General features: G+C 42.6%; 1 protein-coding gene across 1 annotated transcript in view; it reads left to right on the forward strand.

Annotated features, from left to right (window-relative positions):
• Nucleotides 1-15,950, forward strand: part of ryr3 (ryanodine receptor 3) — a 423,842-nt gene that overhangs the window by 232,271 nt on the left and 175,621 nt on the right. Inside the window, exons 58-59 of the mRNA XM_068038163.1 lie at nt 3,541-3,616; nt 13,951-14,074. Of these exons, the coding sequence (XP_067894264.1) occupies nt 3,541-3,616; nt 13,951-14,074 (200 nt within the window). The remainder of the gene's footprint in view (nt 1-3,540; nt 3,617-13,950; nt 14,075-15,950) is intronic.

Raw genomic sequence — 15,950 nt, forward strand, 5'->3', positions numbered from 1 at the left:
AAACTCTGTGGGTCTTCAGCAGCAGCAGATTTCTATTCAACCACAATCGGTAACCTCATGGCCTAGCATATTCCCCACTCTACCATTACCATCAAGCTGGGGGAACAACCCTAGTTAAATGAAGAGTGCAGGAGGGCATGCCAGGAGCAGCATCAGGCATACCTCAAAATGAGGTGTAGACCTGGTGAAGCTACAACACAGGAAGCAGCATGTGCTAGACAGAGCTAAGTAATCCCACAACCAACGGATCAGATCTAAGCTCTGCATTCCTGCCACATCCAGCCATGAATGTTGGTGGACAATTAAACAACTAACAGGAGGAGGAGGCTCCACAAATATCCCCATCCTCAATGATGGGAGAGCCCAGCACATCAGTGCAAAAGAAAAGGATGCAAATGCTTCAGACATCTTCAGCCAGAAGTGACGAGTGGATGATCCATCTTGGTCTCCTCCTAAGGTCCCCAGCATCACAGATACCTGACTTCAGCCAAACCGATTCACTCCAGGTGGTCTCGAGAAACGGCTGAAGGCACTGGATACTGCAAAGACTATGGGTCCTGACAACATTTCAGCAATAGTACTGAATACTTTTGCTCCAGAACTAGCAGCACCCCTAGCCAAGCTGTTCCAGTACAGCTACCACACTGGCATCTATCCGGTAATGTAGAAAATTGCCCAAGTATGTCCTGTCCACAAAAAGCAGGACAAATTCAACCCAGCCAATTACTGCCCTATCAGTCTACTCTGTATCATCAGCAAAGTGAAGGAAGGTTGTCAACAGTGCTATCAAGCAGCACTTGCTCAGCAATAACTCGCTCACTGACGCTCAGTTTGGATTCCACCAGGGCCACTCAGCTCCTGACCTCATTACAGCCTTGGTCCAAACCACTGCAATCCACGTGCTGTAGGTGCACCCACAGTGCAGTTAGGTAGGGAGTTGCAGGATTTTGACTCAGCAACAGTGAAGAAACGGCGATATAGTTCCAAGTCAGGATGGTGAGTGACTTGGAGGGGAACTTGCAGGTGGTGGTGTTCTTCTAGGTGGTAGAAGCTGCGGGTTAAGAAAATGCTGTCTAAGGTTCCTTGGTGAGTTATTGCAGTGCATCTTGTATCTGGTACACACTGTTGCCACTGTGCATTGGTGGTGGTGGGAGTGAATGTTTAAGGCTGTGGATGGGGTGCTGGTCAAGCAGGCTGCTTTGTTCTGCATGGTGTCGAGCTTCTTGAGCATTGTTGGAGCTGCGCTCATCCAGACAAGTGGAGAGTATTCCATCACACTCCTGACTTCTGCCTTGTAGATGGTGGACAGGTGAGTTTCTTGCTGCAGAAACCCAGCATCTGACCTGCCATTATAGCCACAGCATTTATATGGCGGGTCCAGTTAAGTTTCTGGTTACTGGTAACAGTCAGGAAGTTGATGGTGGGGGATTCATTGATAGGAATGTCATTGAATGTCAAGCGGAGGTGGTTGGATTCTATCTTGTTGGAAATGGTCATTGCCTGGTACTTGTGTGTGCAGATGTTACTTATTTCTGAGAAGCCTCAGAGTCCCTGCAAAACTAATTTTGTATTTGTGGAGTATCAAGTTTATCCATTATGATAAAAAAAAATTAAGTTTATTTATGATATTTCAGTTTCTACCATAATCCCATATTATGTCCCAATCATTTATTTTGTGCTTTCTGTAAAATTTTAATTAAAAAGTCAAAACATTCATGCATTTTACCTCCTGGTCTGCTGTCTGTGAGAATACTTTAATGTGATTGACTGCCTACTCTGCTTGATGACATTGCTGTTGCTGGACACCTGGAGATCTCCTTTACTTGGCACCAGATTCAAACTGGCATCGGGAAAGGGAAATCCACACCTCAGAGATCAGTGGATCTTGGTAGGCAGCTGTCTTAGAGGTCAATGACGAGCGCCGTTGCTAACTGCCAAATCCAGGCCAGTAACTGCAGTCTCCACTCATCTCAAATGGCACATGACAACACTTGTTAATTACAATTTAGACTGGCATCACACCAAGATGAACATGTTGATGATATTCCTGCCTGTGATGATATCTTAACAAGGTTCCTATAAACATAGAATTACATAGAATATACACACAGAAACAGGCCAGTCGGCATTTATGCTCCACTTAAGCCTCCTCCCGTTCTTCTTTATCTCATCCTATCGGCATAACATATCAGTGATATATCATTAGCTATGACAGGATGTAAAATGAACACTTTTGCCTTTCAAAGAAATGTAGCTAATAATGCTGATGTAAATTGGTTGGAGTGAACCCTTTCTGAAGTACAAATAACAGGACTACATTAAAAATAAACAATTCAAATTTCTCGCTTCATAATAGCCTATATAATGCGGTATATATCATTTCTGTTCCTCTCTTAATGGCAGAATTATTCTAATAGTTTTAGCTTCCAGATTTAACTAGTGTGATGTGCATTTGTTAAACATCTTCTTGCCCTTCTACTTATGATAGTTGGGTTGAGTGAAAATTGAGCTATTGGAATGAAGGTCCATGGCCATGATTTAATTCTTCTGATTTTTCTTGGATCTGATGCAACATAATTTTTTAAAGAACAGTGCGTTGATCATTTTGATGCAGGACATGCTTTTGTCGGTGAAAACCTTTTCGCAAGTTTTCTTCAGAGCAAACTCCATTCATTAACTTGCCTTGTCTTCATTGTTCTATACAAAGAAAAATAAAGAACTGGAAACTTATTTGTAAACTATGCCAAATTGGATCGAACATTTCTACTCATTATTGTTTCTTATAATTAATATATTTAATCTACACCATCTACAAGCCACAAGTCAGGAGTGTGATGGAATACTCTCCACTTGCCTGGATGGGTGCAGCTGGAACATTACTCAAGAAGCTCAACACCATCCAGCACAAAGCAACCTGCTTGATTGGCACCCATCCACAAACATTCACTCCCTCCACCACCCACGCACAGTGGCAGCAGTGTGTACCATCTACAAGATGCACTGCAACAGTGCACCAAGGCTCCTTAGACAGCACCTTCCAAACCCGCGACCTCTACCACCTAGAATGACAAGGGCAGCAGATGCATGGGAACACCACCACCTGCAAGTTCCCCTCTAAGCCACATACCATCCTAACTTGGAACTATATCGCCGTTCCTTCACTGTTGTTGGGTCAAAAATCTGGAACTCCCTTCCTATCAGCACTATGGGTATACCGACCCCACATGGACTGCAGCGGTTCAAGAAGGTGGCTCACCACCACCTTCTCAAGGGCAATTAGGGATGGGCAATAAATTTTGTCCTAGCTACCGATGCCCACATCCCATGCACGAAAAAAATCACTAAATGCTTCTTTGTAAGACAGCTACATACTGTTCCAACAAATTTTAGATAACAGTCTTAATTACTATTTTTATTTTTCCTCTCTGTCCATGCATACTTTTACCCTTGAATAGAAAAAATTTTAAACTGTCGATCCAAAATTATTAATTAATCCAGTGACACCTTTTGTTTTTTTGTTACTGTTGGTTTATGACCTAGGTAATGACAGAGATTCTGGCAGAAAACTACTATAACATTTGGGCCAAAAAGAGAAAAGCAGAATTAGAAAGCAAAGGTGAGCCTTAATGAAATGTTTTGTGTATTTGTGCGTGAAGTTACTTTTGAACTGTTTTAGAATCGTAGAATCATAGAAGGTTTACGGTAAAGAAAGAAGCCACTTTGGCCCGTGGTGTCTGCGCCTCCGAAAAGAAAGGAGTCACACAGCCAAATCCTACTTTCCAGCATTTGGTCTGTAGCCCTGCAGGTTACAGCACTGAAGGTGAACATCCAAGCACCTTTTAAACGAGATGAGGTTTTCTGCCTCTACTACCCTTTCAGGCAGCAAGATCCAGACCCCTAACACCCTCTGGGTGAAAAACATTTTCTTCATCTCCCCTCTAATCCTTCTACCAATCCCTTTAAATCTATGCCCTCTAGTCACTGACCTTTCTGCTAACGCTAATAGGCTCTTCCCATCTATCTATCCAGGCCCCTCACAATTTTGTACATCTCAATCAAAGCTACCCTCAGCATCCTCTGTTCCAAGGAGAACAACCCCAGCCTATCCAATCTTTCCTTATAACTGCAATTTTCAACTCCTGGCAACATCCTCATAAATCTCCTCCGTATCCTCTCTATTGCAAATACATCCTTTCTGCAATGAGATGACCAGAATGGCACACAGTACTCAAGTTGTGGCTGAACTGATGATTTATATAGTTCCCGTATAACCTCCCTGCTCTTATATTCCAAGCCTCAGTTAATAAAGGAAAAGATTACATATGCCTTCTCAACCACCTTATTGACCTGTCCTGCTACTTTCAGGGATCTATGGACATTCACTCCATGATCCCTCACTTCCTTTACACCTCACAGTATCCTCCCATTTGTTGTGCATTCCTTTGTCTTGTTTGACCTCCCCAAATGCATCACTTCACACTTCTCTGGGTTAAATTCCATTTGCCACTTTTCTGCCCATCTGACCAGTTCATTGATAACTTCCAGCAGTCTATAGCTATCCTCTTCGTTATCAACTACACGGCCAATTTTTGTGTCATCTGCAAACTTTTTGATTATTCCCCCTACATTTAAGTCCAAAACGTGAATATATACCACAAAAAGCAGGGGACCCATTCTGAGCCTTCCCTTCGCAAAAACACCCATAAATAATTGCCCTTTGTTTCCTGCCACTGAGCCAATTTTGTATCCAGACTATTTGTATATTGACTGGCAAGTGGGAGGCTTTTAAAAGTGAGATAGGAAGATTTCAGGGCCGGCATGTTCCTGTTAGATGGAAAAGCAAGGCTGGCAAGTTTAAGGAACCTTGGTTGATGAGGGATATTGAGGGTCTGGTCAGGACAAAGAAGGAGGCATATGTCAGGTATAGGCAGCTGGGATCAAACGAGTCTCTCGAGGTGTATAGGGGATGTAGGAGTATACTTAAGAAGGAAATTAGGAGGGCGAAAAGGGGCCATGAGATTTCCCTGACAGATAAGATAAAGGTGAATACTAAAAGATTCTATAAGTATATTAAGAGTAAAAGGGTAGCGAAGGAGAGAGTAGGTCCCCTTAATGATCAGTGTGGTAATCTATGTGTGCAACCACGGGAAGTGGGCGAGGTCTTAAATGAATACTTCTCGTCTGTATTTACCGTGGAGAAGGTCATGGAAGCTAGTGAGTTCAAGGGAGGGAGCAGCAATATCCTGGAGCATATGAACATTACACAGGAGGAGGTGTTGGAGGTTTTGAAGCGCATTAAGATGGATAAATCACCAGGGCCTGACCAGGTGTATCCTAGGATGCTATGGGAAGCAAGGGAGGAGATTGCTGGGGCCCTGGCAGAGATTTTTGTATCATCATTAGCCATGGGTGAGGTACCAGAAGACTGGAGGATAGCTAATGTTGTGCCTTTATTTAAGAAGGGCAGCAGACCTAAGCCAGTGAACTACAGGCCGGTGAGCCTTACATCAGTGGTGGGAAAGTTATTGGAAGGGATTCTGAGAGACAGGATTTATATGCATTTGGAAAGGAAAGGTCTGATTAGGGATAGTCAGCATGGCTTTGTGCGTGGGAAATCATGTCTCACGAATTTGATTGAGTTTTTTGAGGAAGTGACCATGAGGATTGACGAGGGCAGGGCGATGGACGTTGTCTACATGGACTTTAGCAAGGCCTTTGACAAGGTCCCGCATGGTAGGCTGGTCCAGAAGGTTCGAACACATGGGATCCAGGGTGAGCTAGCCAATTGGATACAAAATTGGCTTGGTGATAGGAGGCAGAGGGTGGTAGTGGAGGGTTGTTTTTCAGATTGGAGGCCGGTGACCAGTGGTGTGCCGCAGGGATCGGTGCTGGGCCCTCTGTTTGTCTTATATATTAATGACTTGGATGTGAATGTAGGGGGCATGATTAGTAAATTTGCAGATGACACCAAAATTGGTGGTATAGTGGACAGTGAAGAAGGTTGTCTAAGGTTACCACAGGATATAGATCAACTGGGAAAGTGGGCAAGGGATTGGCAAATGGAATTTAACGCAAACAAGTGCAAAGTGATACATTTTGGGAAGTTAAACCAGTGCAGGACATATACAGTGAATGGCAGGGCCCTGGGGAGTGTTGATGAGCAGAGAAACCTTGGGGTGCAAGTACATAGTTCCCTGAAAGTGGCAACACAGGTAGACAGAGTGGTGAAGAAAGCTTATGGCATGCTTGCCTTCATCAGCCAAGCCATTGAGTACAAGAGTTGGGACGTCATGTTACAGTTGTACATAACATTAGTTAGGCTGCGCTTGGAGTACTGTGTGCGGTTCTGGTCACCGCACTACAGGAAAGATGTGATTAAGCTAGAGAGGGTGCAGAAAAGATTCACAAGGATGTTGCCTGGTTTGAAGGGCTTAAGTTATAAAGAGAGATTGGATAGGCTGGGTCTGTTTTCCCTGGAGCGAAGGAGGCTGAGAGGGGACATAATAGAGGTATGTAAAATTATGAGAGACATAGATAGGGTAGATAGCCAGAGTCTGTTTCCCATGGTAGGGGTGACTAAAGCTAGAGGGCATAGATTTAAGGTGAGCGGGAGAAGGTTTAAAGGGGATCAAAGGGGTAAATTTTTCACACAAAGAATAGTGGGTATCTGGAATGAGCTGCCAGAGGAGGTGGTGGAAGCAGGAACAATAGCAACATTTAAGAGGCATCTGGACAGGTACTTGAATGAGCAAGGCATAGAGGGATATGGAATTAATGCAGGCAGGTGGGATTAGTATAGATAGGCATTATGGTCGGCATGGACGCAATGGGCCGAAGGGCTTGTTTCTATGCTGTACGTCTCTATGAATCTATGACTGATGATCACAAATACTGATTCTTTTAATGTGATAAAGAAACAAGGAATTCAAGAAATTGCATGGTAGGTTTGTTGCCATAATTGCAGGTCTACAAGTCTGGCATGTATATCGAATAAGTGGCCAAGTTACATTTGGTTTTTATTTCCTGCAATTATCCAATTGTACACAAATGTTTAATATTTGAACACTTTACATAACTATTAATTACCAACTTCCTTGGAAACAAAAATAAATTATTCGAACTTGATCAAGAAATTCCATTTCATAATTCTCAACATGGGCTTTTTCGTGTGCCAGCTCTAAGTATGAAATCCATGAAATAGTTTCTATTTACGTGCAAACTCTCAATAATACCAATGGCATTGCAAAAATCATGCCAAAACATTAAAAAATAAATTGAGGTATCCCAATTTTTCATAACTCCTAGTTGCATGTTGTTTAACTGCAGCACTGTGGGAATTCTGCACTGCTGGTGGTGCTGTCTTTCAATTGAGACTTTAAACCTCATAGGTGGATGTAAAAGATCCCACAGCACTTTTGAAGAAGAGCAGGATGTTCGGGTTGGAAGTTCTGTTGGATGATAAATACCTGGTAGTTCAAAGTAATAGGGTGAACAGGTGTTGGGTGTTAATTAGTTAATTGTATTCAAATGTGTATATATAAAGAGCCAGCCAGCATTGGCTGTGTGTTGTTCAGAGTGAAGAAATAAGCTCTGTGGCAAGCAATAAACAGTCTCCACCTAAGCTTCCTGGTCACAGTGTCTTCTTCACAAACAGGCTTGGAAGTTCTATAACATTGGTAGCAGAGGATGGTTGCCTGAAAGTGAAAATTGGAGACTGAAATTTGTTTTCAGACAGGAGAAGGCTGTAATTGGAGGGTTTTTTTGAAGAAAGATGACTGAAACCAGGTGTAAGATGTCGGGATATGATTTTCCACTGCTGTTTTGTAAAACTGAACCTTACGATCAATGGAAGAATGAAGTTGATCTATGGGCACGGGTTGTCTTTACCAATAAGGAAGCAAGCTGTGGCCCTTGCACTTTCACTTCCTGCCAGAAGCAAGATCAGGGAAAAAGTGTTCTCGGAGCTAGAGGCTCATCATTTGGATAACAAGGAAGGTTTGGACAAACTCTTGAAATTTATGGATATGAGGCATGGTCGGACTTTTATAAATTTAGAAAAATGGATGGTTCTTCCATAGAAGAATATATCATGGAGTTTAACTGACTATATGCAAGGTTGCAGGGATTCTGCTCGGAAATTCCTCGATTGGTACTTGCCTTCAAATTGTTGGATTGTGCTAGGATATTGAATATGGATAGGCTCTGGGTATTAACTGGAGTTAGAGTCAAAGAAAGAGATATGCTTTTTGATCAGATATCTGACGCCCTGAAAATATGTTTGGGAAAACATTCCTTTCCGGCTGCTTTCATGGCACAGATGGGCTGCTCAGTGGTGATACCAAAGGTGGAGGATATAATGCTAGCAGCATTTCGAGGCCATTCAAGTATGGGGCCCAACCATCAGTATGAAAGGAGAATCACACACAAAACAAATGAGGATCGACACCCTTTTGGCAGCTATGACACACGGCAGGAATTGGGCAATTAAGGCAGAAAAATGAACCCCAAGAATAACCAAGAGGTAGTCAATGGGTGTTTCCAATGTGACTCAAAGTATCACTATGGGTTGCATTGTCCAAAAAGGAATAACAAGGTTTTTGAGATGACACATGACATGGAAGTTTCAGAAGGCAAGGATGATGCTACTGATCAATCAGAAGGAATTGTACTGGTCATGAGAAGCTTCAGTCTGGTAATGAGTGTCCTAGTCACAGATTCAGTCAATTGTGCAGTACTAGACAGTGGATGTACATCTGCTGTATGTGGAGTGGACTGGTTAAGGTGTTCCATGGATTCTTTAAGTAAGGAAGACCGAAGTAAGGTCAAAGAATATGACAGTTTGGGGGTGATAACACGTTGAAATTACTGAAAAAAAAGAGTGGTAATTCTGTGTAAAATAGCAGGGATAAACCATTTTATTAGCATGGATGTAGTATCCAGTGATATATCTTTGCCATTAAGTAAACCGTCTATGAAAAAGGCTCCAATGAAATTGGATATGGAACATGATGAGGCGTTTGGCTTTGGGAAATCAGTACTTTGCGGTTTACGCAGTTGGGACATTATAGTATTCCTTTAAGCGAGACTTAACATCTCTAAGCGGGATGTTAAAGAGGTATTATTGGCATCTGGGGGTAGGGATTTAAAGGAGAACAGGCAAATTATTTCAAAACTACATCGACAGTTTGCACACCCATCTTGTCATAGGTTGAAGATTCTGTTAAAAGATGCAGGGGTAATAGATGATGACTACACTAAACTTATCAAAGATATCAGTGAAAAATGTGATATCTGTTTAAAAAAAAACAGAACGCCATCATGACCTGTAGTGAGTCTCCCATTAGCAAGAGACTTTAATGAAACCGTAGCGATGGACTTGAAGGTATGGGATAAAGACAAGCATTTTTCTTCTACACTTTTATAGACATAGTGGCTAGATTCAGTCTGTCAACAGTAATTTACAGTAAAGACAAAAAGGTGATAATGGAAAGGTGGATAGGAATGGGCCTGGGAGCACTCGTTAGGTTTCTAATTGATGTTATGACAGGTGAGAAAGGGGTCTAGGGGTCCCTCTCAGCCTTCACCTGGTCTTGCCGTAGCAGGGTTTAATTTTAAACACGCCATGTTTTAGCTCCCCCTTGGTGAATCCTTGTTCACCACTTTCCAATTATAAAGCAAAGAAAACAGCACAAACAGGTTTTCTTAGGTTTAAAGAAAAGAAGGTTGAAATTTATTAAACTTAAACTCTAATTCCGTTAACATGTATGGATACACGATGCGCCCACACTAGCATGCATATGTGATACACACATGCAGATAGAGTCAGAACAGCGCAGAAGAAATAAAGTGGAAAAGTTTGAGGCAATCTCTCAAGAGGGTTTTTTTTTAACGGATCTTCGAGCTCACTGTAGAGTCCTTGATTGTAGGTAGATCTTGCTTTTCGTTGGGGCTCAGTATTCTTCTTAAACTTTGTTCGCTGGAGGAGACTTTTCTCTCTTGGGGTTCATGTGTCTTCAGTGGATTTGGAGTTCAGTGAGAAAGATATGGGAACAGACAGAAGAGGCTGTGGCGAGCCAGCCAGGAGAGGTCTTTTTCAGTCCAAAAGCAAACAGACACTCATTTCAAACGTTTGTGCAATTCAGGAAAACCCAGGTTGGCAGGTTAGTCATGTGACTAACTGGTCTGACCACGTCTTGGCTCTGTGGATTGTATCATCTTAGCAAGGCCCGGAATATGCTTCCCTGCCTTCAATGTCTAGTGCTCAAAGTTCATTGTGAGTTAAATGGATAAGGGGAGTAACCTCCCATGTCGCTATTGGTATGTAAATGTCTTCCAGCAAAGTGTCTGGCAGCCCTTGTAACAGGCCTTCTCCTCTTCCCAGCAACAATTTGAAATTTAATGTCCATGTGGCGAAATTAATATGCCTCCATTCTTGGCAGGTGGGGGGTCTAGCATGACACTGACAATGGAGGAGAATTTGCCAATAATGAGTTCAGGCGTATGTGTGAAAATATGAATATTGTAGCAATGCACAAGATAGTCCTTTTAGTAATGAGATTTGTGGGTGAAATCACGTCATAATTGACAAAATGCTCTGAAAAATTTTAGCCGATCAGCCTAATTGTAAATTGACTACTGCTTTAGCATAGGCAGTATATGCGAAAAACATGCTTCAAATGGTTGGGGTCTACAGCACTTATCGATTAGTTTATGACAGGAATCCGAAAATAGCTTCAGTAATGTGGGATCATCCCCCAGCTTCAGAGGAGACTACAATTAGTTCAATTTTTTTTTTGCGGAACATTTGAATGCCATACATGCAGGGAGAAGAGCATTTATTAAGGCGGAGGTTTCACAAAAGATCAGGAGAGCTTTGTGGTATCGGATCAGGCCATCAGAAAAGAATTTTGATACCAGGGGTATGGTGTATTACAAAAGAGAAGGGCAGAAAGAATTGAGAGGCCCAGGAAATGTTATAGGCACTGATGACAAAACGGTGATTTTGCAAAATGGCAACCAAACCATTCGAGTACATTCCTTGCAGCTTATTGGCACTAATTATACATTGACAGAATCTGATCAAATGATGGACACTGATGATGCACCATGTACTTCGCATGCACATATGTCAGACCTTTGCGAGCAACAGAATGTGGCAGATAATGGGCTGACTCAGTGGATCAAGTGATAATGAAGATCGAGATAAGGCCATTTATCCCAAAGGTCAACTGCTGAAGGTTGGGACTAGAGTGACGTATATGCCAGAAGGGGATGGCGAATGGAGGGAAGCCACCATTATAGGAAGGGCAGGAAAGGCCACTGGGAAATACAAACATTGGCTGAATGTGCAAGACAAGGGACAGGATATCAGACCTATAGATTGGCAAAAGGAAATTAAAATGTGGAAGGCCAGAAAACGTAGTGTAAGTTCAGACAGTGGGCCTGAAAAAGATCATAGTCCAAGGAAAAGGTCACGTACTTGTGAAAGGAAGTCTGGTCGTAGGAGGGACAGGTTGAGTAGTAGTAGTCCAGAAAGGGATAGGAACTCCAGTAGGGGATTTGGTTTCACTAGAGCAAGGACCAGAGGGCAAGTGAGGAGCGCCACAAGAAGTAGGAGCCCTGACGATAGAGAAGCTGTCGTGGTTACAAAAAAGTAGATGGTAAATTGATAAAGCAAAAAGAGCTTGACAATTGGAGAGAGTTTGGCATATACACAGGTGCCAGATTGAGGACAACCAGCATTGTCCCATAGATGAATCTGTACAGAGAAAGTATTTCCCGATGGTACGTATAAAGCTAAGGCCAGACTTGTAGCTCAGGGATTTGAGGAATGATTAGGCAACCAAGAAGTTAGAGTGGACTCCCCAACAGCAGGAAAAGCAAGGTTGAGGATTTTCCTAGCCCTTTTAGCACACACTCACGGGAATGTAAGTTCATTGACATCAAAGCAGCATTTTTGCAAGGGGAGAAATTTCAAAGGGAAGTATTTTTAAAGCCACCAAAATTAGCTGGAAATAGAGGGGAAATTATGGAAGCTAAACAAGTGTGTTTATAGACTAAATGATGCATCCAGGGTGTGATATTTTTCAGTTAGGTCCATCCTACTAAAAGCTGGTTGTATTCAGCTAAAAGTCGATTGCAATGTTTTATTGGTACTATGAAGAAAAACTAGCAAACATTTTCGTGATGCATGTTGACAATTTTCAGTGGGGAGGATCTGAGGTATTTGAGAAATTTGTGGTAGATAAAGTTCTACAGGAATTTAAAATTGGAAGTCGGGTTCCGGAGCTTTTAAATATATAGGGTTGAATATTAGGCAGACTAAGTTGAGGGTAACCCTAAATCAACAGTCTTACCTACAGAATGTTAATAGGATCCCAATAAATTGAGCCAGATTCTCACAAAATGAAGACTCTGCAACCAAGAAAGAAGCAGACCAGTTAAGGAGCTTAATCTGGCAATTAAACTGGTCGTGCACACAAACTAGGCCAGATGCTTGCTATGATGTATTAGAATTGAGCACCATGCTAAAACCTGCAACTGTTGGGCAAGTGCTGAAAGCAAATAAGACATTGAAGAAATTGAGTTTTGACAAATGTACACTCAAGTTTCCAGCATTGGGTGACCCAGAAGAAATGAAATTAGTCATTTTTAGTGACGCCTCACATAGTAAACTTCCCAATGGTTATTCGAGTGCAGCAGGGTTCATTCTATTTTGATGGGAAGAAATTATAAATGTGGTCCATTAGCCTGGGAATCGAAGAAAATAAAGAGGACAATTAAATGCACCTCAGCTGCTGAGACACTTGCACTGATAGAAGCGATAGATATGGGTATGTATTTATCACGTATTTTAAAGGAACTCTTATATAAGGGGCAATCGGAGAAAGGTTTTGCTGTAGAATGCTATATAGATAACCATTCTCTCTGGGACAATGTCCATTTGACAAGTGTCATGGAAAAGAGTTTGAGGATTGATCTCGCGAATATAAAAGAAATGTTGAAAAGAAATTTCCAAACTAAAATGGACGCAAGTCATCAGTTGTCCAATTGTTTGCTGAAGAGAGGTGCTTGTTCGAAGAAATTGTTGGATGTCCTCCAAGAGGGCCGTCTTATGATAACATAGGAAAATGTGGAATTTTTTTTGATCATATTGCTTTTGTGATTCTTTAAACAAATTTTTTTGTTAAAGGGGGGAATATACAGCATGTTAATAGTTGGTGCTATTGAAAGTTAATAAATAATGTATGTTACAGAAAAATGATCATTATTTTGTTTCTCGTATTTAATTTAAAGAAAAAAGGGGAATCTGTTTGGGTCTGAAGTTCTGTTCATGGATGATAAATACCTGGTAGTTGACGGTAATAGGGTGAACAGGTTTTGGGTGTTAATTTGTTAATTGTATTTAAATGTGTATATATAATGAAGAGTCAGCCAGCACAGGCTGTGTTAAGAGTGGAGAAGTAAGCTTGTGGCCAGCAATAAACAGTCTCTACCTAAGGTTCCTGGTCTCAGTGTCTTCTTCACAAATAAGCTTCAAAGTTCTATAACACAGGAGAGTTATCCGGGTATACTGAATTACATTAATCCCTCAACCAACACCTTAAAAAAAAAACAGATGATCTGGTCATGTATTTTGTGGCTGTTTTTGGGAGCATGTTTTGCAAAAATGGCTGCCGGGACTACAGTTTAAAAAAAATATCTCACTGGACGTGTAGCTTTTTGGGACAACTTGAAGTCATGAAAGGTACTGTATAAATGCCAGTTGTTTTTCTTGTTGGAGTCCATTGAATTTGTTTTCTGTTTTTAGTTTTACAGCATCTGTGTGAATAAATTGTCAATAAGAAGGTCTATTGCTTAGTTTTTGCAGGTACAATACTTGGTAAATATGCCATGGTCATTACTCCAAAGTAACCGACATAGTATTTCCAACCTGTCAAATTATAATAGGTGGTGGCAGCCAAACCTCACTAATGCCCTACGATACTTTGACTGCCAAGGAAAAGGCCCGTGATCGTGACAAGGCTCATGAACTCTTCAAGTTCCTCCAAGTGAATGGCTATGCAGTGTCCAGGTAATAGATGCATTATTTCTGTAAATAAAAATGGAAATAATAGTTGCTTCTGTTTGTTGCACAGGATAACAAAGAAGTTGACATGTTAATCTGAGTAATCTAAAATGTTAAACAAAGATTCAGTAATTGTTATACCGAACAACAATAAAACATTGATCCAAGAACAAAATACTGTAATGCTGGAAATCTGAAAGAAAAACAGAAAATGTTGGAAACACTCAGCATGTCTGGCAACATCTGTGGAGAGAGAAACAGTGGGCTGAATTTTATTCGGGCGCTGTGCTCCGCAGTGGCGCCCGTATTCAGCGGCCCCCGAGGAGCACCCACGATATTTCGCATGGGGGCTCATTTAAATAGAGGAGGCGGAGCGGCTGTCTCTGATGACATGGAGAAGGCGGCCACTGCGTCCCCGGCAACGGCGTCCGGCTCCGCCGCATGGGCACTGGCCTTTTTAAAGGGCTGTAAGCCTTTATGAGGAATCTAAATTTTTAAAGGTATGAAGAATGATTGATTGCATAAAAATTACAGACATAATGGAGGCCCTTTCTCATTCTCTTTTTCCCCCCCCCCACCCCCAATGTTTTTTTTTAAGGGACATCAACACAATGAATCTTTATTAGCAACCTGCACTTCCCACCCCCCGCCAACCTCTTTACATTTACCCTTCAACCCCTTCCCACCATCCCCACATCCAATTAAAATTGATTTCCCCACTCCTTCACACCTCCCACCCTAAAAATTGTATTACTCCCCCTCCCCACCAGGTTATCGCCTGGAACTCCATACGGACTTCCGAAGGCACGCAGAGCACAAACGGCGGCCGTAATATCGGAATGGGATGGCCGCCGTCTGCATGTAAGTTTATTTAAATATGTTAATTTACATGTGCTGATGAAGGGCATGCCGTCGGGCGGGGGGCCGAACTGAGGTCCCGCTGCCACTGGTAATATGCAGCAGGCCCTTGTCGACATCACGCGGCAAGATGGGCCTCTCCCCGCAGCATTTTACCAGCCCCCGCGCCACGACCCACACCATCGAGGGGCTGGTAAAATTCAGCCCAGTGTTAATGTTTCCGGTTGATGACCTTTCATCAAAACTGTGACGAAAGATCATCGGCCTGAAATTTTGGGCTAAATTTTCCCATGAGCTTAGGAGCCCTGACATCAGGACCATATGCAGGTCCTGAGCCCACGCATTGCCTCAGCACACCCACCAGAATAACTTTACATGAGGCAGCCTACTAAACGGCGACCTTAGCGTTCGCTATTCAATTAAGGATGGTGGGCAGACCAGGGAAGCGGGAGGCCCAATAGGAGGGCCCGCAGCAATGTCCAGACGGCAGCCCCACCAGGAGAAGTGAGCGCTACTGGAGAAGAGAGAGACCTGGGGATGCCTCAAAATGGAGGCACTCACAAAAGACCTCCCTCTTTTCTATTGAAAAAGATGACGAAGTGTGAGTGGCCTCAGAGTGGAGGATTGACCCCTCCAGAAGAGTGCCTGCTCATGGTTCCCTGTGAGCATTACGGCCCCACGTGCTGCTAATTAACTCTGCTACCCATGGCCCAGTGAGAGGCCACCTCTGCAGAGTTGCCGGGCTCCCGACACGCCATGTGATTCTGGGAAAGTTGCAGCGCTGGGGGAAATTGGCCCTTGGTTGGGGCCTTAATTGTCTCCATTGCCTGCCCACCTGTGTGGAGTGGACCACCAGTTTCCATGGCAGTCCATTCCTGAGAATCTTGCCTGGAATCGGGGAGCCATCCCGACACTCAACTATTTAATTAGGCAGGCAAATGGAATGTTGGCATTTATTACAACTACAAAAGTAGGGAAGTCTTGCTGCAACTGTAAAGGGCATTGGTGAGACCACATCTAGAAT

The sequence above is a fragment of the Heterodontus francisci genome, chromosome 9 (genome assembly GCF_036365525.1).
Source record: "Heterodontus francisci isolate sHetFra1 chromosome 9, sHetFra1.hap1, whole genome shotgun sequence".
Classification (NCBI taxonomy): Eukaryota; Metazoa; Chordata; class Chondrichthyes; order Heterodontiformes; family Heterodontidae; genus Heterodontus; species Heterodontus francisci.